General features: G+C 38.4%; 1 protein-coding gene across 3 annotated transcripts in view; it reads right to left on the bottom strand.

The window, feature by feature from the left end:
* The window catches only part of CILK1 (ciliogenesis associated kinase 1), a 52,179-nt gene that overhangs the window by 18,178 nt on the left and 10,696 nt on the right, over positions 1-23,305 (bottom strand). For all 3 annotated transcript variants that reach the window (XM_039852884.1, XM_039852882.1, XM_039852883.1), the window contains exons 2-5: positions 15,403-15,675; positions 11,955-12,009; positions 7,349-7,470; positions 6,233-6,312 (exon numbers count right to left, since the gene is read on the bottom strand). In XM_039852884.1, the coding sequence (XP_039708818.1) occupies positions 6,233-6,312; positions 7,349-7,470; positions 11,955-12,009; positions 15,403-15,503 (358 nt within the window). In that variant the 5' untranslated portion in view covers positions 15,504-15,675. The remainder of the gene's footprint in view (positions 1-6,232; positions 6,313-7,348; positions 7,471-11,954; positions 12,010-15,402; positions 15,676-23,305) is intronic.

The raw sequence follows: 23,305 nt of genomic DNA, 5'->3' as shown, positions 1-23,305 counted from the left end.
AGCAGACCAGGGCTGTTGGAAGGGCGGGAGGAAGGAAGGCTCGCAAGACAGCAACTGAGAACTGAGAGGAGAACAGTGACCCTAAAGTAGTGTGGGAGACACTGAGGGCTCAGCGTGGGAAGTCCTCATCCAGCAGTACTAAATCTACTAGTCAGGGTCATTTTCCAAAAACCTCTGTTTTAGAGGAAGAGGAAAGTGATTATAATGTGGTTATATTTGAATACGCATTAGATATTATGTACTATGAAAAGCAGTGTTTTAATAAAAGGACATTCCTCTTTGTTCATACTAATACAAATGGATAGTATTAATGACATAATGATGGGTCTGTATGGTGAATGGCTGGCTTAGACAAAGTGAATATAATTACAGAGCCTAGAACCCAGTACACATAGATGGGCTGAAGGCAGAGAAGTGATTGCATATATTCAAGAGGGCTACAGATAAGAAGTACTTCCTTCTCACCAAGCTTCTTCTATTTTCCATAATCCAAGGCATTGAGCAGACCAGACACAGGCACAATAGTTTTATATTGGTATAGCATATATGCATGTGTATGTTTATGTATGAGTGTTTGTATGGATATATGGGTATGGAAAAAATCTCTCTCTATATTCCATTGCTTCATTCTATATCCTGCCATTGTACTAATATATACCTCATGGCCTTCTTCATACAATTCCTTAAGTATCCTAACCAAATAAGAGTAAATTAAACCTAAATTATAGCAAGAACCAAACTTGAAATGGCCCACTCAGTAATTTCAAACAGTAATTCAGTATTAATCAAGAAAGGCCTTTAAAATGAAAGAAAAAATTTCTGATGTGGACAAATGTGGATAGCTTATTCTCAGCCTAATGAAATAAAGATGATCAACACTCATCAGAATGGGTGAGGTCTGTTCTAAGACTTAGTGTAATGGAGTCATTGTGTTTGAACCCTGTTCTTCAGGGCACTACCAGCTCCCACAAGGCCTGACTGCATGCTCCCACCTTGGAATTGACTTAAGAAAGTGTGAATACACAAGCAGTGATTAGGCAGTGATCTTGTTTGTCAATACATTCAGGAAGAATCCCATGGCCCCTGAAAACATGTGAACTGAGACCATTGTTTATCTTCCTAAAAAATCAGAGCATTAAAAACACCCTAAATGAGAAAAGAAATGGCAGACATTGTTTTCTTACTGAACGGATAGGAAAAGTGAATCATGGTGATGGCAAGGGGAATTATTCACAGTCCTACCAAGAAATGTGTCAGAGCTATTGTACTATGGAGCTCTATTCTGCCCATCTTGAAACTTATAGCTAAATCTTGATTTGTGGTTCTGTTCCTCTCAAGTTTTGAATACTACTTCTCCTCTTAGACTCTTTTTCTCTTCTAGATGATCTAAATTGTTATTTCTAAACTTATGCGACATGAGTCATTTGTCCTCCAGCCCCCAAGCACCATTGCAATTTCCTCTGCTACCATCTATAACACCCACTTCAACAAACTTGCATTTTCTCCCTGTTTTGTTCATCTCATTACATCAACTGGTACTCAGGTACAAGTACCATTCTTGCACCAGACCTTGTACCTTGCTTCAACCCTGGGTCATGCTCCCATAAACACTGATTACCTCCTCCTATCAGTCAAGCTTTATTCATTCCCTCTCTACTAACTGTTCTTTAATCCTACTTCCACAGAGAACATGTGCACTAATGAGAATGAAGATTCTAGTTCCCCATATGTCCTTCTAAGCAGCTTTCCTTTCTATGGATCATACTTCAGGCCCCAAATAAACTATCAGTGGGAAAATGGCTAGGAAAAAAAATTAATTGCAAGCATTGTTTAAAATGACTGGTTAAAATTCTATTCATCAGTTGACATATGCTGTGTTATACTATATTTGAGTATAAGCTTTTATAACTAGGAAGCATTTATGATTATGTCTGTAGAATATCTAGCCCTCTGTTCTTTTCATTACTGAATAATAGCAACAGCTATTATTAGCCTTATACCCATGAGTCCTTGGTGACGAAAAGTATAAGGCCCTCACGTCATGTACATTTACTGTTCATCTCTATTTTAACAACAAAATTACTATTTCCATATGAGAGGCAATACTGCATACTGGTTAAGAGTGCAGACCAATCAGACTGCCTGATTTCAAATCCCAATTTTGTTTACTGGCTGGCAAATTACTTAACCTCTCTGTGCCTCACTTTCCTCATCTGTAAAATAGGGAATATAACAGCATCTATCTTGTGGGATTGTTTGGCAGGATTCAACTTGTTAATATTTGTAAAACTTTTAGAACAGTGATTGGCACACTGGTTCCTCACAAGAGCTTCTCCTTGTCTCTTCCCAAGAACCTGGTAAAGTGGGCAGGCAGATGTGGCTCCATTTTTGTAGATAAGAAGTAAGGCTCATAAGGCTAGAGATGTACCCCACCATCTCTGAGGGGGTGGTGCTAAGCTCTGATCTGATTCCTGGGTGGGTCCATGTTCTTTTGATGTGTACACTGGGGCTTATAACAAGAGTTCACTTCCTCCTCTGTGCTTCTGATTCATAATGCAAATCCTTTTTAGCGAGTCATTCAGAGATCACGCAATAGCAAAGTGTTGTTATGATAAGAACTGTTCAAAACTGTTTGACTTTCAGAATTCAGGAACAGCCCTTCAATTTAATTTCAGGGTACTCCATGCCATTTGAATGACAGAGGGATTGTCTCTTTCATCCTGGCAGAAAATATGTTGTGCTTACTATTCATTAAGAACCCTGGGGCAAGGAAAACATCAAGCCACAAAGAAGGCCTTCTCCACTCTGCTATGTTCTGTTAACGATGAACCTGATATGAATATGTGGAAAGAATAAGAGAATAATCAAACACTATGAATTTATGTAGCACACCTTCTGGCTATGGAAGTTTTAAGATCACAGATATTACTGAATTTAAAACGTTTTTATCAAGAAGGTCACAGGGATAGCAACACACAGAAAGGCCCAGGGATGACTCAAGGTCAAGCACAGGAAGACAGTGGTGAAACACATAAGCAGAGAACCACTTCCTGGGGCAAAACATTGTTCTCTAAGCCACCTAATGCATTTCTGAACACTGGCACGGATAAGTGTGACTTGGATATTTGTAAGGGCAGGTTGAGGATGAAACACAGTTTGCATTAATTATTTAATTCCTGCAAAGTACATATGCTTTGGCATTGCTCAGTCAGTCCCAAGCAAAATCATGTTTTCATTCCCTATGGGGGAAAAGTACTCAGTGACATGAACTACGGCCATAGCAACTACCTGCAGCACTGTTCTCCCTCTCAAAGGAATCCACTCCCCGGGGACAGACTATGCCTTCACAGTGAGAACGAGCTACTGAGGAAGAGCCTGAAACTCGCAAGTCAAATCTGTGAAGTGCTTTACGTTATTTTTTTCCCCCACTGCTGGAGGAAAGGAATAATATGGAGTTACATGTGCATTTAACCAAAGTCAAGTCAATATCATATAAAAACCATGAAGAAGTTTCCAAAAATCATTTATCAGTGAAAATGAGATAGGACTTACAAAATTAATATCCATCCCACTTACAATTATTATTGCTATTTTCTTCACCTCTTACTCTGTTGTTTGCTTTGAGAACAGACAGGTTTTTCTACTGAAGCATTGCAAATGGGCACAGATATCTGAGCTAATTTTCGCTCTACCACTTTATTGCTGTGGGGCCTTTGACAGGTTTTTAAAACTCTTTGAACCTGTTTCCTCTTCTGTGGAAGGAAGATACCATCAATCCTTTCTACCTGAGAAATTGGCAAAGAAATAAATAAGGTGACAGAGGAAATGTTATTAAGTTAAAACTAGTACTGGGCACTTAAGAGCTGGGGAAAATGTCTACAAGAATTTCTGGCAATGGCAATGGTGCTGGGGTTATAAAAATAAAGGTGGTCTGACCTTCTCCATAAACTGAGCTCCCCTCGCACTGTTCCTATACACAATCCGTTTGTCTAAGGCATGCGAGGGAAATGGACAGTGCAGAAGAATGGCAAATAAATAAATAAATAAATAAATAAATAATTCAAGAAAATAAATAAAAATTAAAAAATAGCAAAAGAGCTATTTTGACACAATAGTATATGGATTATTATTGGATACAAATATGTATTGTGAGTGCACATACATGTGCATTTGTGTGTGTGTTTATGGGGGGACAGCATATGTAGGTACATGTGCACCTGGGTATGTATACATGTAGATGTGTATGCACATGTATGAGGTTATGTGTGTGTATTCATTTGATGGGATTAGGGTCTAGATAAAATGTTATGTGTTCTTTCTGGCAACAAATATCTGAGTCTCATGAAAAGCACCAAAAGAGGAAAAGAAGAGAAAGCCAAAGAACATTAACTTTTTTTTAGGTCTCCCAGTCAATTTTTAGCACTGAGCAAATAGCCTAAGTAACTGAGACTCTATGACTGGTTCCTATTTGAAAACATTCTGGTTGACCATTTTCTTTTGAGAATCTCTTTGATTGCTCATCATTTTTCCCCACCCTGGGCTCTTAAATCTAGCAAGCAACCCTTTTCCTATTTGTCTCTAATGTCTTACCAGAAGCTTTCGTGTTTTACAAATTCATACCATCTCACGTGAGTTCTGGTGACTAAAGACTAACATGCTAGTTCTATCACTGTCAGCAGAATCAGACATACCTTTTACTAAAAACTTTTTACTAGAATGCGTTCACAATTTGACTCAGTCTTGCATATTACTCTCTAAGATTATTCAGCATGTGCCTGAGGCTGACAAGAATTTGCACACATAGCCCTGTCTCTTATTTGTGCTTCATTTAGTTCGCAACTGTGAGGAGATACTTAGAGGTTAACGAGCAGGCTGGGAATGATCTTAGATGTACCATGCCACAGGCTGTGGTACAATGTCTTTTCTACTCACTGCCAATGTGTGTCAGATCTGAACTGTGCTATCAAAGCGCTTCCATCCAGCTTTCTTACTGGGTAATGAAACTCATTTGTTGGTGCAGTATTTGCAATGGCAATGACATCCGTAGACTGGGAGAATGGATTTCTGCCTGTGCAAGATCAGCGCTTTGCCCATCTGTCTACATATTAAAGTGACCTCAAATGACCTCCCGAGGGGCCTCCTGGCTCCACTGCTGAACACATCCATCCTATAGCTCTGTGTTCACGAGAAGGTATCAATCCAACCCCAGCTGGGTCTGTGTTTGGTCAGTAACAGAGACTAGTAATAGTAATGTCCCAGGTATCTGCTGGACAATATAACCTCAAACTCATTGCTACTCAAAATCTTTCAAAAGCTCAGCTAAAAAGAACAAATGTGATAGAGTATTTCCTGAAGGGTATGTGGCTATCCATTTCTCTAGATACTCTAAACCTTTCCTTAAATCATACTGGGCCTCAGTAGAACTGTTTTCTCTGATCAGGTGATATAAGTGGCCTATCTGAGGGATATGACATGAAACTACTCTATGTAATCTGTCACTGTGTTTACCATAAAATGACGTTGTTACATACTGTCCTCTCTTCGAAGATCCAAAAGAGAAACCTCTCTGGTCTTGGTACCAAGAATAGTTCTGTTTCTCTTGGGCAACTGATCTGCTTTTACCTTGGGGAAATGCTGTAGTTTGTAACTGGTCACATTTTACATTGTCAGAAAGCAAGCTCAGAATCAAATCTGTAACCTGCTTCTTCTACTTAAAACATGCTGATATGCACTTTGCGGATTAACCTCACTCCTGGCTATAGCCATACCTTGTTTTCCCTTGCCTTTTTAATTAGTTTTATTTTCCTGTGTTGCATAAATCTTGTTAGACTATTTTTGAAATCTTTTGAACAAACTGAAATATAAATACATTAGGAAAATGAGAAGCCACAGCAAATCAGTATTGGTAGGTTAAACATGTAAAGCTCTCCGAATTCTAATCTTAGGTTTCTCATCAATACACCACTTAATAGTCAGGAATAATTTTTAGATCTATAACTAACAAGCTTAATGATAAAGCCTAAAGAATAAGAACATGTAGATATGATAAATAATGAGGGAAATTCAGAAATCAGGTTATGGAAGTTAGTGTATTCCAAAATCCATTGTCAGCCTCTCAACTCTTCAACCTTTTCTGGGAGTCAGTTACAAAAGGCCATGACGTTTCCTACATCTTCTACCTGATGACAACATCTCGCTGCTTTTCAAAAGCATGATACTCCAAATCACCTACCGTGTTTGTGAATAAATGCAAGTCCTTGCAATATTTGGTACATGATATTCCTTATAGCAGACTCAGGAAACAACTTATTTCTGTATGGGGCAGAGGAAAAAAGTTGTAAATCCAGATTTACATATGAAAACAAATCCCATTTTCATATTCTTTTGGTTATGTAGTAAGAATTTATGAAAATATTTGCTCACGTGTTAATTTGACTAGACCTTTTGATAATAAAGAAAAACAACCATTTATACATGCATGAGAAAGACCTTATAAATACCAAGTATATTCAGTTATGTTACAAAGAAGCAATGATTAAACATTTTATAGTAACCTCTCCACATTCTAATATAGCATATAAAAATCTCTCTCCATAATATAATCTAAAACTTTAAAAAATTTTAATGGCAAAAATCTAAGGCCTTATGACATTCAGCAGATAGTGACATTTTCTCCCTGGCTGGGCAAACCACACAGCTTCACTGCTGTTATTGACAATAAAGATGATATTTGTTCACTGAAATCACTCAGAAGGATGCTATGAATGGCATTCATTTGCTACCAAGAAAATGTGCCCAAGAAAATGTAACTTCTAAGAGATAGTCTATGATTAAAATAATTTTCATAAAGAAGACATAGAAAAAAAAAATTGTGCCCAAGAGGTTCTACACGGTTCACTTTTAAAGTTCGAAATTACCATAGCAGGTAAGTTTTTATTAGTCTCCTCTGCCCAGCTCACAAGCCTCTGGGCACTGTAATAAGAAAGGAACTGAAATAAACCTAGACGTTTTCAAATGGAGGTCTCAAAATGAATGAAGCTTTTACATCCTTGACTTGTAGCTGCTCTGCCCATATGTCCTTGCGGGAATGGAGAACTGCAAGGTATCTGTTAAATCTCTGAGCTTTTTTGGGTGAATAATCCATTAAAAAATGAAAACAGCTTAATTGAAAGTAGCTTCTTGGAAGCTATCAAAAGGCCTCCAAAGTAGGAATGCAGGTTGGGCCCCTCATCTAAAGGGTTGCTTTAAACAGTGAAGCCTAAGTAACATGATGGGGAAAAAAAAAGCAGAAAGAAAACATGCTCATTTTGCTATATTTATTTCTAAGATCATGAAAACTAAACTGTACCTTTCTTTAATGAGCTGGTAAAGATTTTCCTTCATGTACTCGAAGATAAAATAAAGATGATCATTTTCCCTGATAACCTCTTTTAATTTTACTACATTGGCGTGGTTTAGCTTCTTTAAAGACTGAAAGGAGAGGAAAAAACACAAAAAATTAGAAAAAAACAAAACTATTGTTGAAAAAGAAAAGTAATCCTATTATACTTAGGAAGAAATACCTAATTCTGAAACCACAGAAATATCACAATTGATATCTCATTGACAATTTAATAAAGTGTGTCTATGAAATAGATATTAACTTTACATGGAAAAACTATCCTGATTAACTGACTAGAAAATAAGTACTTGACCATCACTGGTATTTCTGGCTGCTGCAAGCACCAGGCAATGGGCCTAGGCTATTTTAGGTGCAATCCCTCCAAATGATAGAATCCAGGCTGTAGAAGTTGCCAGAGAGGAATCAACTGGAGGCTGAGGCTTTGATTGTTCTAGCTTTGAAGAAGGTAGGTGCTTTGGAGTGAGGTCGCCAGCTTATAGTCTGCATGTAGACACTTTGAAAAAGGAAACTGTTTAAATAGACAGAAACTGATAACCAAACTCTCTCAACTTTCTTCTGACTTATGTGCATCCATGAGACAGACACACAGCACTCCTTACGATGTGAGTTATAAAAGAGAAGAAGGAAGAGAAATCTCATTGGAAAAAGACTCTGAAGTGATATGGGAGAAACGTCTCTGCTCCAAGAATACAAAAGACAAAATAGTCAGTCACAAGGAACAAGAGGGTGGCTCAGACATGTCGCATGACCTTCTCATTAGTTATCCTTGTGCATATGCAGTTTTCCTCTTCCTGGAAGATACACACGAGTACAGCCATGTGTTGACTATTTTCTCCTTGCCTCATTAATTCTGTCAATGGTAAACAAGTACACTTTTGTATTAGTGGGCAGCAACCCCGTTCATCTACAAGAATGAGACACTCAATTGCTGGTTTGCTCACTATAAAATTAGGATTTGATAGACTTGCTCCTTCAAGGAAGCCTCAAAGGGTCACTCTGGCCAGTGGGATAAGCCTCTTCCTCACAGAGAAGTGAGTCCAATAAATTGTAAAGCTCTCTTTATCTTTGAATTTCCTTAAAAGAATATCCCTTTTTAAAGCAAATAAACACAATGTCTGAAGATGAAAATGTTGACATGAATATCTGAATCTGAAAGGACACCCAGTAATAAGGTACCCCAGGGATCAGAGCCGGAGAATGTGTAATATGATCAAGTTGCTTCAAGTAGGTGGGAAGACAGAGGAATATGGCCAGAATAAAATGAGACTCTTCTGAAGCCTCTTTCCCGAAAGGCAATCTCCTGCCAAGATGCCTCTCTGACAGGAAATACTCAGCTGTTTTGACCACAGGGCCAGATCCTTTTGAATGACCCAACTGGGCTGATAACTTCTTTTAGTTGGATTGGCTTCCTGGTTCTCCATGAGTAACAAACACAAACATTGCTTAACTTGTAAGTACTATTCACTAGATTCTCATGGACTGCAGCCATCTTTTCTGCTTGTTTGCTTAAAATGCACCATAAGCAATGGCTGAGGTGTCCAGTGGACGAGCAGCAAATTTGTTCAGAGGAAAATGAAGTAAGTTTTAAAGCCCTCAAGAAGAGAATTCTAGGCAAGGAGTAGGGTACCTTCCACTCTTAGCCTGAAGTATGTTTTGAGCATGAATTACCAGCCCGTCTGAGTGGCTCTCAGCTCTTTTTCCTAAGTGAGGCTCATGAGCAAGTTATAGTCTATATTAGTTTAAAATAAAAATTAATTTTTGTGTAGAGGGCTTCATGTGACTCATTTTACAGAGATATATTTCCAAAAAGAAGGCATCTTATTTTGGCTTAGGAAAGGTTTACAAAGGAGAAGAAAAGGCAGGACAGCTGCATCAAAGCAGAGAAGCAGAAATAGCAAATTAAACTGGGGTCAGCAGTCCGATGGGGACTGCTTATCCCCATAGATAAAAGTTCTTACTATTAACAAAACTATAGTAAATACTCACTTCACGTCACTGATAGGTTCTTGGAACTTCTGTAAACCAGCATCTAACGAAACCAATTTTATCACAGGCTAACTGATATAAACAAGAGTTAATTTCCTACAGCATCTTGTCAATGTTCTAATGAAAAGAGGTTGAACAAAAGGATATTATCTGAGGACCTACTGTACAATGTACTGGGCCCCAAGGATATCCTGGGCATAAGAGATAGTGCCTGCCCTTAAGAGGCAAACAACCTAATTGAAGAAAGAGGACATGAGTACAAAATACATGTAGCAGAATAGGAAAGATCGTATTGAGGATCAAAGGAATGACAGAGACAAACATCAGAGGAGTAATTATTAAACCCTGCATGGTTAGTTATCATTCAAAATGTGACTTGAAGGAAGAGTAACACCTAGACAAACTCAGTGCGAGGGAAAGGGTGTGTCAGGAAGCAAAGGTGTGAGAGTGGAATGAGAACTGCGGAATGAGAACTGCTCCCGTTTGGTTCTGAAGGCAGCTCATCTGAAAAACTTTTAGAGAAGTGGGAAGGGAAGATGCTGTTTGGTTGCAAGGTGGATACCCACTGAAGCCTCTGACAAACCTGGGTTTGAAACCAAGCTTTGAGGCTTAGAGTTGTGTTTGCCTCAGGTAAGTTACTGAGTATGGGCCTCAGTGCTCTCATCAGCAGAATCAAGATATTAACACTCTCCTCATCGGGTAGTTGTGGAGATGGAAGAAGACAGTGCATGTAAAGCACCTAAGGTGCTGCCTGGTCCATAATATCCTTTTGATAAATTGAAGAAAGTGTATGAGCAGCTGAATATCATGGAGATCATTCTGGCAGCAGCACACAGGATGGATGAAAAGTGTGAAAAGTGGGATTACACAGGCCACCTGTGAGGAGCTGTGGCTTCTGGATAAATGATAATTAACAGAAGGGGGAGAAAATAGGAGCACTGGGGGATGTAGACATTCCAGAAAATACAGGCACTGATATTCATTAAACAGTTGAATATAGGGGCCTGAAGCAGGGGTCAGCAAACCCTTCTGTAAAAAAAACAGAGAGTGAACATTTTAGGCTTTCTAGGTCATATAGTCGCTGCTGCAACTACTCAACTTTCCTATTGTAGTATGAAATCAACCATAGATAACATGCAAACAAATGGACATGGCTGTGTTCCACAAAATTTTACTTACAAAAACAGGTGTGGCATTTGTCAACCCCTGCTCTAATGCATAAAAGATTTGATGAGACTGCTGAAACTAGGGGAATGAATGAAATTACCCAGGAGTAGAGTCAGAGCAAAAAAATAATAATAATAATTAAGAAAGGAATGCAAGAAATCACTGATATTTAAGGGGTGAACCGCAGAAGAACTGGTGAAAGGCAAGAAAGTGGTAGGACAGCTGGGTGAAAGCAGAGTCACACAGCCCTGGGAGAGGAAAGGAAGAAGCAGTCAACAGCACCCAACACTGCAGGCAAGAAAGTGCTTGAGAAAATGATCCTGGACTTGGCAACTGGCGACTTTTAGGGAGCAGCTTCAGTGGCACTGCAGAGGGAAATGCTGACTCAATTAAGTGGAAAGTCAGTGGTAGGAGGGAAATGATGGAGAAAGGAGATATTTGGAAGGTAAGGTAAGGAAAAGTAAGGAAAGGGGTGGAAGCTCAAGAGGCTAGAGGGCTGAGGATGATTAGAGAGCATGGTGGGAACATTTATAGACTGAAGAGAAGGAACCATTGTGCAAAGGTTCACAATGACCAAAAGGTGGGAGCAACCCAAATGTCCATCAATGAATGAATGGATGAACAAAATATGGTATATCTACACAATGGAATATGATTCAGCCTTAAAAAGAAATTCTAACACATGCTATAACATAGATGAACCCTGAAGATATTATGCTAAGTGAAATAAGCCAATCACAAAAAGACAAATAACAGGTATACCTTGAAGATAGTGCAGGTTCAGTTCTAGACCACTGCAATAAAGCGAGTTATAGGGTTTTGTCTTCGGTTTGTAAAAAATGCAACATCTGTGAAGTGCAATAAAATGAGGTACGCCTGTACTGTATGATTTCACTTATATAGGTACCAAGAGTAGTCAAATTCATTGAGGCAGAAAATAGAATGGTGGTTGCTGGGGAGATATTGCTTAATGGGTACGATTTCCAGTTTTGCAGGATGAAAGAGTTCTAAAGATGGATGGTGATGATGGTTGTACAACAATATGAATGTATTTAATACCACTGAACTGCATACACCTAAAAATTGTTACGATGGCAAGTTTTATGCTATTTGTATTTCATCACAAAAAGGACATTGGTAGGAAACTACTGACCTCTTCATAAATCTGTGGTTTACTTAATAATAATACACAAAAGTTTTTAAAAAGTATATTCACCAAAGATAGCATAGCAATTATCTACTTTGAGCTATTAACTGCATAATGTTATCTTTTGTTCCCTTTTTTGGCATCAGTGAAACAAGTCCAACAGAATGACTATATCAACTATAAATCTAAGCATGTGAAAAGCTATTTTAATCAACCATACATAAGTTATTCCTTATTGTTATTAATAAATACCTTAACCTCCCGAAGGTTCATGCATTCCTCCCAGGAATAAAACTTCCTTTTCATTCTAAAAGAGAAGAGAGAAACAAATGGTATGCTTATTCCCAGTAACAGGCTAAACTTTATTTTTTAAAAATGTTTTCATTCTGAACCTAATGAATAGTGTTTAAAGTCGGTTTTGATTTCTATCAAATATAATACCACCCAAAACGGTACTTATTCTAAAATCTGGCAGTGCAATCAATCCTACATCACTCAATTTCCCAGCAGAGGTGGTACACAGTATAGTGCAGAGACCTGGACTGCTGTCTTGCTGTATTGCTAATTAGCTAACCTTGCCCTGGAGGGAAATACCTCATTTTCATTTTATCTAGACCACAGCTGTCCAAGAGAATTTTCTGTTTTGGTGGAAATGTTCTGTGCTGTCCAGCCACTGAGCACTTGGAATGTGCTAGTGCAACATAGGAAGTGAATTTTTATTTAAATTTACATTTAAATGTCACATATGGTCGCCAGCTTCCGTGTTAGACGACACAGTTCTAGACCTTCCAGTTCAGGCCTCGGCAAACTATGGCCCATGGGTCAATTCCACTCCATCATCTCTTTCTGGACAGCCCATAAGCTGAGATGGCATTTATATTTTTAAATAGTTTAGGACAACAAATCAAAAGATGATTTTGCAACATGTGAAAATTATCTGAAATTCAAATTTTAGTTTCCATAAATGAAATTTTATTGGAATATAACCACACTCATTCATTTATATATGGTCTATGTCTGCTTTCACACTACAGTAGCAGAGCTGAGTTGTGATGGGGACCATATGGCCTGCAAAGCCTAAAATATTTAGTCTGGCTCTTTACAGAAAAAGTATGCCAATCCCTAGTATAGAGCCTGAGGGGAGAAAGAAAACCATATTAGCTAACCAGAAACTCAAGTTTCAAGGTTATATCTTTCATCACACTTCAATCGCATTTTCTCATTTGCATCTTACAGTTACCCCGTGAAATAGGCAGGACAGGTGAGGAAACTAAGAAACAGAAGTGAGGCGATTCTCCCAAGGTCTCACTGCTGGCTAATAACAGACCAACTTTTATTTCTCCACTTCACTCTGAAACTCTGTCACATGCTTCCTGGTTTAGTGACCAATTCCTCGATTCATGTTCAAAATGTTACTTAGCCCCACCTATGTGGCAAGGGCTTTGTCAGGCACTGGAGACAATGATGAGAGACGTCCCTCATGGAACTGACATCACAGCAGGAAGGTAGGTAACTAATCATTTTCTGTATTGAGTGCTATGAAGGAAAGCTACAGAGCCCTGCACGAGTGGACCTCAAGGCTACCTAATCCAGTCTGGGGTAGTAGGGAACATTCCGTGAGTAAAGTAATATTTTAAATAACCTGAAGGATGAGTAGAATTTAGTCTGATAGGAGGTGTGGGAAAGGAAATATTATGTGAATACTTGGGGCACAAAGGTATTGGGTGAGTTAAAGAAGCTGAAAGGCCAGAGCAGCCAGAACAAAGTAGGCAACAGGGTAGTGATAGGAGATATGGCTGAAGAAAACAGGCAGGGGCTGAATGAGGCAGCAATCGATAGGTCACATTAAAAATTGGGGCTTGATCCTAAAACTGATAGGAAGACTTTAAAAACTGTCTTAGTTTGGGTTGCCTTGAAAGCAGAGCCTGAGGCAAGGACTTAAGTGAATGTAGTTTATTTGGGAGATTATTTGTGAGATGATTCTAGGAAGATAGGGCAAGGAGCAGAGAAACTAGGGACAGAGAGGTGGGAAATCCATTAAAAGGTACATTGCTGAGCTGATATCAAGGTGAGCAACTTGGACTCAGTACTGCTGGGGATCTTCTAAGGAACTGTGTAGAAGGCACCTTGGTTGAGAGTCTCCTGCAAGTACCTGCAGTGGAATACTGGTGGCGGGCACAGAACTGGACAGCATAATTCACTGAAGTCAGGTGGGACAAGATCTGATGGGGCAGCAGGGACACAAAGAATATTTGGCACAAATGGTTTTAGACAATTAGATTCATGTGTTTAAAATAATCCTTTCAGACTGGAATGGACAGGGGTTAAGCATGAAAGCCAGGAACCCTGTAGAGTAAATTATTCTAGTGGCAGAGGTAGTAAATGATAATGGGTTGAATGAGAGGTTAGCATTGGAAATATATAGAGAAGTGAGTGAATCGGATAAATATTTAGCAGTTAGAACCGATAGGGCTAGATGACCAATGGTGGGCAAACGAAGAGAAGTCAAGAGGACTCCCCAGTTTTGAGGAGATGATAGTGTCATTTATCAAGGCAGGAAATACTAAAGGAGAAAGAGGGTGAGAGCAAGGGCAGGAGAACATGTTGGCTATAAATTCAGTTTTGAATACGATAAGTTTGAAGTATCTGCAGGACATCCAAATGGAGATGTTGAGATGGCAACAAGATATAGATGAGTATGGTACGCAGACTCTAAAATAGCCTTTGAAGACCCCTCTCGCCCCATATCCTGGTATTCACAGCTTGGTATAACCCCCTCTCCTTCAATGACTTGCTTCTAACCAATAGAATATTGTAATTTGTGAGGATGTCACTTCTGTGATTAGATTACAAAAGCAAAAAGCTGTGACTTTCATTTCTCACTGCCCTATTGGCTTTCATGTCTTGATGAAGCAAGCTTCCATGTTGTGAGTTGCTCTTCTGAGAGGCCCACATGGGAAGGGATTGAGGGGAGCCTCCAGCCAACAGCTTCCACAGAAATGAGGCCCTTGGGCTGACAAACCAGGAGGTACTGAATGCTGCCCACAGTCATGTGAGTAAGCTTGGAAGTCGATCCTTTCCCAGTCTAGCCTTCAGATAAGATCCAGCACTGGCCAACACCTTGACTGCGGCCTCATGAGAGACTGTAAAGCAGAGAACTCAGCTAAGCCATGCCCAGACTCTTGACCCACAGGAACTGTGAGGTAGTTGTTTTAAACCTCTGATTCTCACAGTAAATTGTTACATAGCAACAGACGACTAATACAATGGGTCTGGACTCAGACTGCAAAGGGCAAGTGGGGTCAAGGGAAAAAGACAGGAGTCACCAGACCACCACTTGTGATCCAAATTAAGTCACTTAATTTCTTAACATTTCAATTTCCTTTTCTATAAAATAATACTAATAAATATTATTTGTTACTCATTACTATCTCACAATATGCAAAAACACTTTGAAAAAGTACTAGTGCTATAAGCAAAGTAGAAAAAGCGGGAACGTGTTTAAGACCTCTAACATGAGCACCCCAGAGTCAACAATCATCTAACTCACAGAAATCAATGTCTAAGATTCTTTTCCAGGCCTCCCATACCGTCCCCTTTTGAAATATGTCAAACACAAGGAATGGAGAGGGTAGAGTTAAAATGATGTTGACAATGTATAGTTGAGGATGAATTCATGAGAGTAAAGAATAACACTTACTTTTTAATAGCAATCAGTTCCCCGGATTCAATGCTTCTTCCCAGCAGGACGGAACCGTAGGTTCCATCCCCAAGCTGCTTGATCGTTGTGTATCTATTCATGGTGTGCCCGCTCAGGCCGGACACTCATCTCAGGGCCGAGGTGGTTCAGTCCTGCAGTGGCAGCAGGCCTCCCCAGAGTGTAACCAGATTTTTCTATGGCAGCACCAGCACAAGGTATTCAATACAACGTGACTGTCTCCCAAATACATATTTTCAAAGATCAGTCTTCTACCTGTAGAGAAAAATCAGAGACAAGGATAAACGCTAATATATACCGTGAGTTTGTGTATTTTTATAGTCTAAATCAGGGGTCAGCACAATATACTCCCAGACCGCCACCTGTTCTTACTGGCTTTATTGGAACCCAGTCATGCCCACTCATTTGCATATTGTCTGTAGCTGTTTCCATACTACAACAGCAGAGTTGAGTAGTTGTGACAAGGACTGAAGGGCCTATAAAACTGAAAGTATTTATTTTCTGACATTTTACAAATAAAGTTTGTTGACTTCTGATCTAAATAATGCTCTTTTACAATATATTTTTTTTTATATCCAGAGATACCATTCTTGGAAAGTCAATTTGTCACTGACTCAGAAATGAATTAGCTTCGATTCAATGCTTTCTTGCTGACTGACCATTGTGGGCAAACCCTGCATGATAACTACGGCCAATGAAAATTGACAAGCTACAAGAATCCATGCCAAATATACTGTGTTCTATATAATTCAGCTGCAATTAACGGTGTAAACACACCAAAGCCAAGAAATGCTAAAATTAAAGTTCTTCCGATAGAGAACTTACATGTGCTCAATGATCTATTTGCAGCTAGGCATCAACAGTATTATTTTTACTATGAGCCATTTAGAAGCTAAACAAAGAACTAGTAATTTTTTAAGGCCTGTGTGTAGGGCGTGCCCTTTTAAAGTCATTCAGTTGTTTTCCTTAAAATAATAAGTCACCAATTTTTCATTTATAAAATTGAATCATTCAGTCTGCCCATAATAAAGAAAATGTAGTAATAATATGTAAGTGTAATCATTTAAATGTAAATACTTAGATACGAACAATACAGGCATATTTTTAAATACAGCTGTTAAACTAATTATCCAAAGAATCAAAAGATCAACAAATAAAGATTAGAAGTATGTGACATTCTACATTTAAATCCAAATCCAGTCTATGCAGCTTCTCCTTCCAGGAGAATTCTAATCAATAAATGCAGAAGGAAAGAGGGAAGTAAGAAATTCCCTTTTAGGCAAACATCACAGTAAAATTTGTTACAGACAAGATTCTCTGATAGATACAAGTAATAGTGGATGAAAGTCTAAGGAGAAACAGGATATTTACATAGTTTCAAAGGATCTCCAAGATATTTATTAACTTCAAAGGGAAAGACAGTAACTCTACAGGGAAAAATACAGCAGAAACCTCCTTATCCAAGTGATCAAGTTCGACATCACTTTTACTAAGACATAACATCGTGTTTCCTGGATATGATACTTCTGCAGTATTCTTGTCAAAAATGCAGAACCTCAATCTATCTGTGAGAAAACACAAGGCAAACCTGAAATGAGGGACATTCTACGAAACACTGATGGAAACTCTTCAAAATTGTCAAGATCACAAAGGCAAGGGCAGACTTGAACTGCCACAGATTGGAGGCAATTAAGAAGACATAACAACTAAATACATTGTGAGATCCTGGAACAGAAAAAAAGACATGAGTGGAAAAGTTGGTGAAATTTGAATGAGGTCTGCAGTTTAGTTAGCAGCATGTTGCCAAATTCCTGGTTTTGGTCATTGTTATGGTGATATAAGAGGTTAATATTAGAGAAAGCTGAGTGAAGGATTTCTAAGAACTCTATTTCTGCATCTTTTCTGGAAGCCTAAAAATTCATTCAAAATTAAAAATTAAAAAAAAAAATAAATCCAATCTATGTTCTCATGAGGGTTGTGTGTGACTTTTGAGAAAACGTAAAGAAGGTAAACATTATGACTGATTTTACCAGCCTCTACCACATAACTGGAAGAACCGAGAGCCCCCTTCAACTGATCTCCCATCCCTCTAGAACCATTTTAAGGCCCCTTGTTAGAGGGGCATTTTCCTTCCTTCTAAAGCTCTTCAGGATTAAACTCCCTGCAATTTCCCTCAGCAGCTCTTTATAGTGATGTATTCCATTGCTGATTAATAAATATTTACGAAGCACTTCCTGCAGGACAGACACTATGTTAACATCTAGGGATACAAAGACCAATCAAATTTGGTCCATTTTTCAAAGATCTTAAGAGTCGCACAGCAGGGGCTGAGGGTGATGGGTGGGAGCGGGGCTAGATATGTACTCATGAATATGCACGAAGATACTTTAAGTCTACCTAAAGGACTGGACATGGAGAAGGAATAAGAAGAAAATCCCTTGGCTTCCAGGTGGGTCAATTCCATCTGGGCTCAGAAGGGCAATAAGAAAAGTCTTCTTCATAGACTCTTCATGAAAGACTGAGTCTTTAAAGAAAAAGTAGATGTTTAGTAAGGTAAGGGATTATAACACTCCAAGGAGTAGAAACTAAGGCACGGGGGCTTTAATCTGGGGTAAAGGGAAGGTGGGGAGCTTGGAAATAGAAGGAGATAGGCCCTAGAGTTTTGTTTGTGGAGGGCCTCACATTCCAATTTGAAAAACATAAGCTTTGACTGGATTCGGTACTAAAGGAGAAGAAAACACTAAAAAGGGCATTATGGGGTCGAGGGAAACAATTGGAATATGGGTGGCAGATTAAAGCATTCTATCTCTATTAAACTTACTGGAGTTGATGCCTCTCCTATGGTTCTTATAAATCCTTCTTATCCTGAAGGATAAGTAAAGGTCTATGACGCATAGTTTATTCTCAAGTAGGTAGAATGAAAATTGTGTGTGTGTGTGTGTGTGTGTGTGGAGAGAAAGCGAGAAAGAGCAAGAGAGAGTGCGCGCATGAGCACGCATACACATGAGCATACAGTTGGTGTAAACTGTTAACAATGGGTAAACCTGGGTAAAGATACATGGGTATTCTTTGTACTATTGCAAGTTTCCTGTAAGTTTGAAATTATTCTAGATTAAAAGTTGAAAAAATTATCCTTAAAATGTGGAGGAATGGAATTTTAAAAATATATACATATCTTAAATATTTTATTTTGGTCTAAAACATACAAATGTAGATTTACTTAATAAAACCTAATATTAATGTGTTCATAGGAAAGAACACTATCTAACATCATGGCTCCTTCATTTTATTGATTACAATACTGTGGACTGTTTGGGATTCAAGCTGTGTCTCAATATAATATAGAAAGAGCATTTGGACCACAACAAGCAATTTTGGGCTCTGTTTGTTTTCCCCTCTTCTTCTTCTTTTTCCTATTTATCTTCATCCATTTTTGAGAAGACAATATGATTTCTGCATCATTCACAATTTCATTTTCCAGCAAATTAAAATTCCCAAACGCTATTGTATGTCATTGTCCAAAAAAAATCACTGGATCCTTGATTTGTCAAAAATTAGCTAACATAATACATGTTTTATTTTTTAAAAAGTAGGTTCTGACCTAGAGACAATGGGAAGTCAATTAAGATTTTTTTAAACTAGAGAACATGATCAGATTGCCTTTTTAAACTAGAGAATAACATGATCAGTAAGTTAGAATATTTTTTTAATGTCCAACCAAAACTTGTCTATTCTAATTTAAGCTGAATAATTCTTCATGCTCAGTTTTTTGTGGACATAAAGAAAATATCTCACAAAAATATGAAATTAGTAATCAAATTTGTGTTCCTCAGCCTTCTCTTGCTTTAATTATACAACTTTTCCTTTAATTATCTTTGGCATTTATCTCTTAACCCTCATACATTTCTCCATCTCCTTGATGAGTTGTAGTGACCAAAATCTAATAATGATCTACATTCCAGTAGCACGTGGGGTCGTCCCCATTTTTATTTTTTGCCATGGCATTATATTCATGATTCACACCTATTTATTATTAATCATAAAAGCCTTTCTTTGATAATTAATATCTTACTACTTCCTCATCCACTTAAATTGTATAACTAAGACAATACTTTCCTAGATGATCACTGAGAAAGCTCTTTGTAAAAGAATTAAGAACTTCATTGATATTCAGATAAGTAGGTCATTCATTCAACACACAGTCACTCAAACAATTCTTTCTTGTTACAGTTTGTCACATTACTATAGAACAAAATTCAATTACTCTGGAAAGATTTGACTCTCACCCCACTACGGTAGTTGCTTTTTAATCTTGTTGTTTCAGATAATTACATAATGATTATATGATGGATCAGAATATTGTCTCTTCAGGCTGAGATGTTAAGCACTATGCAAGGCTTTGGGGGCACATTATGGATAAGATAAGCGTTCCTCCTTTAGATAAGTTGCAACTGATGCATATGTGAAAAAGGTAGGAAGGGCTATGAGAATATGGTAGAGAGAACAGCCAGCTCTTGGGAGAAGGTATAAATCTGACAAACCCTTTGGAGGAGAGGTTGGACTGAAGTACTGGAGAATGAGCAAAGTTTTATACAGAAAAGAGAAAGAAAGGAATTAGATGGAGGAAACGGTGTACAAAATGTTGGCAGGTACAGGGCTGGGTACATTCACAAGAAGGCAAAAGCCTAGTGGTTTGTTCCCTGGCTGAACATTAGAATCACCTAGAGAACTTTTAACTGATGCCCACGCTTTCCCTCTAAGAGTTAGGTCAGGGTGGGAATGAGTTTCAGTAGTTTGGAAAGCTCTCCAGGTGATTCTAATGTGCAACCTGGGTTGTGCATTACAGTACAGGGCCATAGAGGGCAGTAAAGAAATGGCAGGAAATAGGTAGAAACTTAAGGTGGAGTTGGATTGTGAAGAGGTATTATTTGTCATACAGGAGTTGGTCTTTAACCTGCTGAAGGAAGCTCTTCAGTGGTTTTTAGGCAGGGAAATGACATGAGGAAGATCCCTCTGGAGACCAAACACACGTTAGAAGAACCAGGGGCGGACAGATTGGTTTGGAGGGTACTGAAATAGTCCAGGTAAAATATGTCGAAGGCCTGAACAAAAGTACTGGACTGGATGAATCTCAGAAATAGGAGACACAGGTTTGGAATACTGAATATGTATGTACGTGTTATTTGGACAATGTATAGAGACAATGGGTTCTGTTCTCTAAGGTATTGAATTTGAGGTATGTATAAACCTCTCATTGCTCAGCAGGCAGCCACAAGTAGTTCTAAGGTTATTCTATTTTGTTTCCAAAGATTGTATACTATTGGAGCTCTTATTAAGAGCACGGCATTCAGACAAGGCTAATACATCGCAAGGCTGTGGAGTACTCCATTCACTGGAGTGTTGCAGATGGTGCCCATGGTTCCAGAACAAGGGACCTGACAGTCTCAACATAAGCCTGAATTACTGTTCAACTTTGGATGACAAACTTCGAGAGATATATTAAAGAATGTAATGAGGAGCTTAAATGAATATATAAGAACAGTTTCAGAAACACTGAATATGTGAAGTAAAGGAGACTCAGGAAGCCATGATAACTGTTTCACATATATAAAGAGTTATCAGAGAGAAAGATTAGTTACACTAAGTAGGGATCCAGAGAACAGAACCATGACCACTGTTTGAGCTTTCTATTTTCTACTCTAGTGAATTATTTCCTATACTAACAAATAAATAAATAAAGTGGTATTATTTAAATTATCATTAGACAAAATAACTTTCAACCCATAGTCAATTCTGAGCATATCCCAGCAGGAAGAGGTTAAGTACATTTGAGATCAGTGTTGTTCAGTTGTTCATCACTTTTGTGGTGACCTGAATATAATGACTCATGTCATAATCTGAAAGTAAAAAACAAAAATTCACTACTGCTCTGGGAAAACAACAGAGTGATGGACAATGCACTAGAAAAACAGAAGATAAGGCAGAGGCCACTGCTGATCTACCCAGTAGCAATGCTCCTCTTCTTGCTTAGTTTATAGGACATCGATTTTATTCAGGATTCAATATAATCAAGGATGGCAGCCACCTACTACAGCTCCAGGGCATAAACTCTGATCAGTCTAAGCCAAGCCAAGCAATTCTATTTCTACTAAAAACTGTGGAGGAGTGCGACTATGGTTCTGACATGTAAGATGGAAAGGAAAGCGAGCTGGTGAGGGAAGAGAGAGTCTTCTGAGAAGGAATCTACTCCTTGGCAGAGTTGACAAAGAGGTTGCCCCATGTTTCTGCTTTGAACATGGTTGTGTAAAGCTGTAATATCTAGGGCTGAGACAGCCTTCTGGTGACTACGAGATGTTAACTCTAAAGATAAGAATCCCATCTGCTGAGGATAGATGAAAAGAAATTAAGAAGCTGAGTCTTTAATATCACTGGGCTGCTACATGATCCCGAAAATATCTGCCTTAGATTTCTTGCTACATGACCTAGTTAAAGATCTTTGTTGCTGAAGCCACCGTAAGATATTCTATCAACTATGGCTGAAAGCATTCCTGATACAATGGATGAAGATTACATTGACTAAATACAAAATTTTCTACAGGAGATGATATAGGTAGAATAGATATATCTTTTGCAGTTACCATGGTTTGGAAGACTGAAAGAGGTATATATAGCTGGAGACAAATTACAAGAAGTAATTCTTTATTAGCCTAAGGTTCATTTTCCATCTACCATGATCTGCTTCCATGCTGACAGAATATATGACTACAAGGAGGAGTTGCCCAAAATGGTTCTGGGTACCCCTCAGAGTTGCCTGGAAAATTAGTCAGCTGGGATTGGGGCTTCTCTCTTCTTCTCAGGGTTTATACAAACCCAACTTTTCTTGGACCTTGAAGGTCTTTACCAAACAGCTACTGACCTATAGCTAGCATCTAAAACCAGACTCTGCAAATTGTCTGATTATGCCCCCACAGACAAGACTGTTCATATCTACACAGCATATTCAACAGAGCACTGTGGCCCGGTACGACTCTCCATGGAAATGGTGAGAAACTGAGATATCCATGCTTGTCTGTCCTGCTCTCTTGATTTTCAAGTATCTCCAAAAGAGCCTATTCCTTAACTCATGCTACATGACCTTATGGAATTTTGTCCTAGCCCTATAACATGGCAGGTGGCAATGAAGGGATCCCACCTTGCACAACAACTGCACTCTGTATGTCACGGATAGTGAAACTTACCACACGTCGCAACAGAGCTTAAGTTAAAGGTGACCACAGAAATCACAGAACTTTAAGCCTGAGTTTTGGCAGGAAAAAGTTTCAGCACACAATGACTACGTTTATTGTACATTCTTCTTTGATACTTAATGAGAGACATCTACATCTACAATCAGTTCTTCAAAGAAAGAAGCTGACAAATTTCAAAGGTGTAAAACAGATATTTTTTCATAAAGTTGGGTACTATATACTTGAAACTAATAACATATATATATACACACATATATAAAAGAATGAAATTCTGATACATGATATAACATGGATTAACCTTGAAAACATTATGCTAAGTGAAAAAACCCAGGTACACAAAAAAACAACTATTGTATGATTCCGCTTATATGAAGTATGGAGAATAGGCAAATTCATAGAGACAGAAAGTAGCATAGTGGTTACCAAAGGCTGAGAGAAGGGGTAAGAGGGGATCATTTAATGGTTTTCTGTTTGGGATGATGAAAGGTTCTGGAGATGAAGAGTGGAGACGGCTACACAACACTGTGAATGTACTTAACGTCACTGTACACTTAATGAACTGTATACTTAAAATGGTTATAATGATAAATTTTGTCGTGTGTATTTTACCGCAATAAAAAAAAGTAATATGTACACGA

Source organism: Pteropus medius, unplaced genomic scaffold (genome assembly GCF_902729225.1).
Source record: "Pteropus medius unplaced genomic scaffold, Ma_sr-lr_union100, whole genome shotgun sequence".
Lineage (NCBI taxonomy): Eukaryota > Metazoa > Chordata > Mammalia > Chiroptera > Pteropodidae > Pteropus > Pteropus medius.
This window is presented reverse-complemented; position numbering and strand designations above follow the sequence as displayed.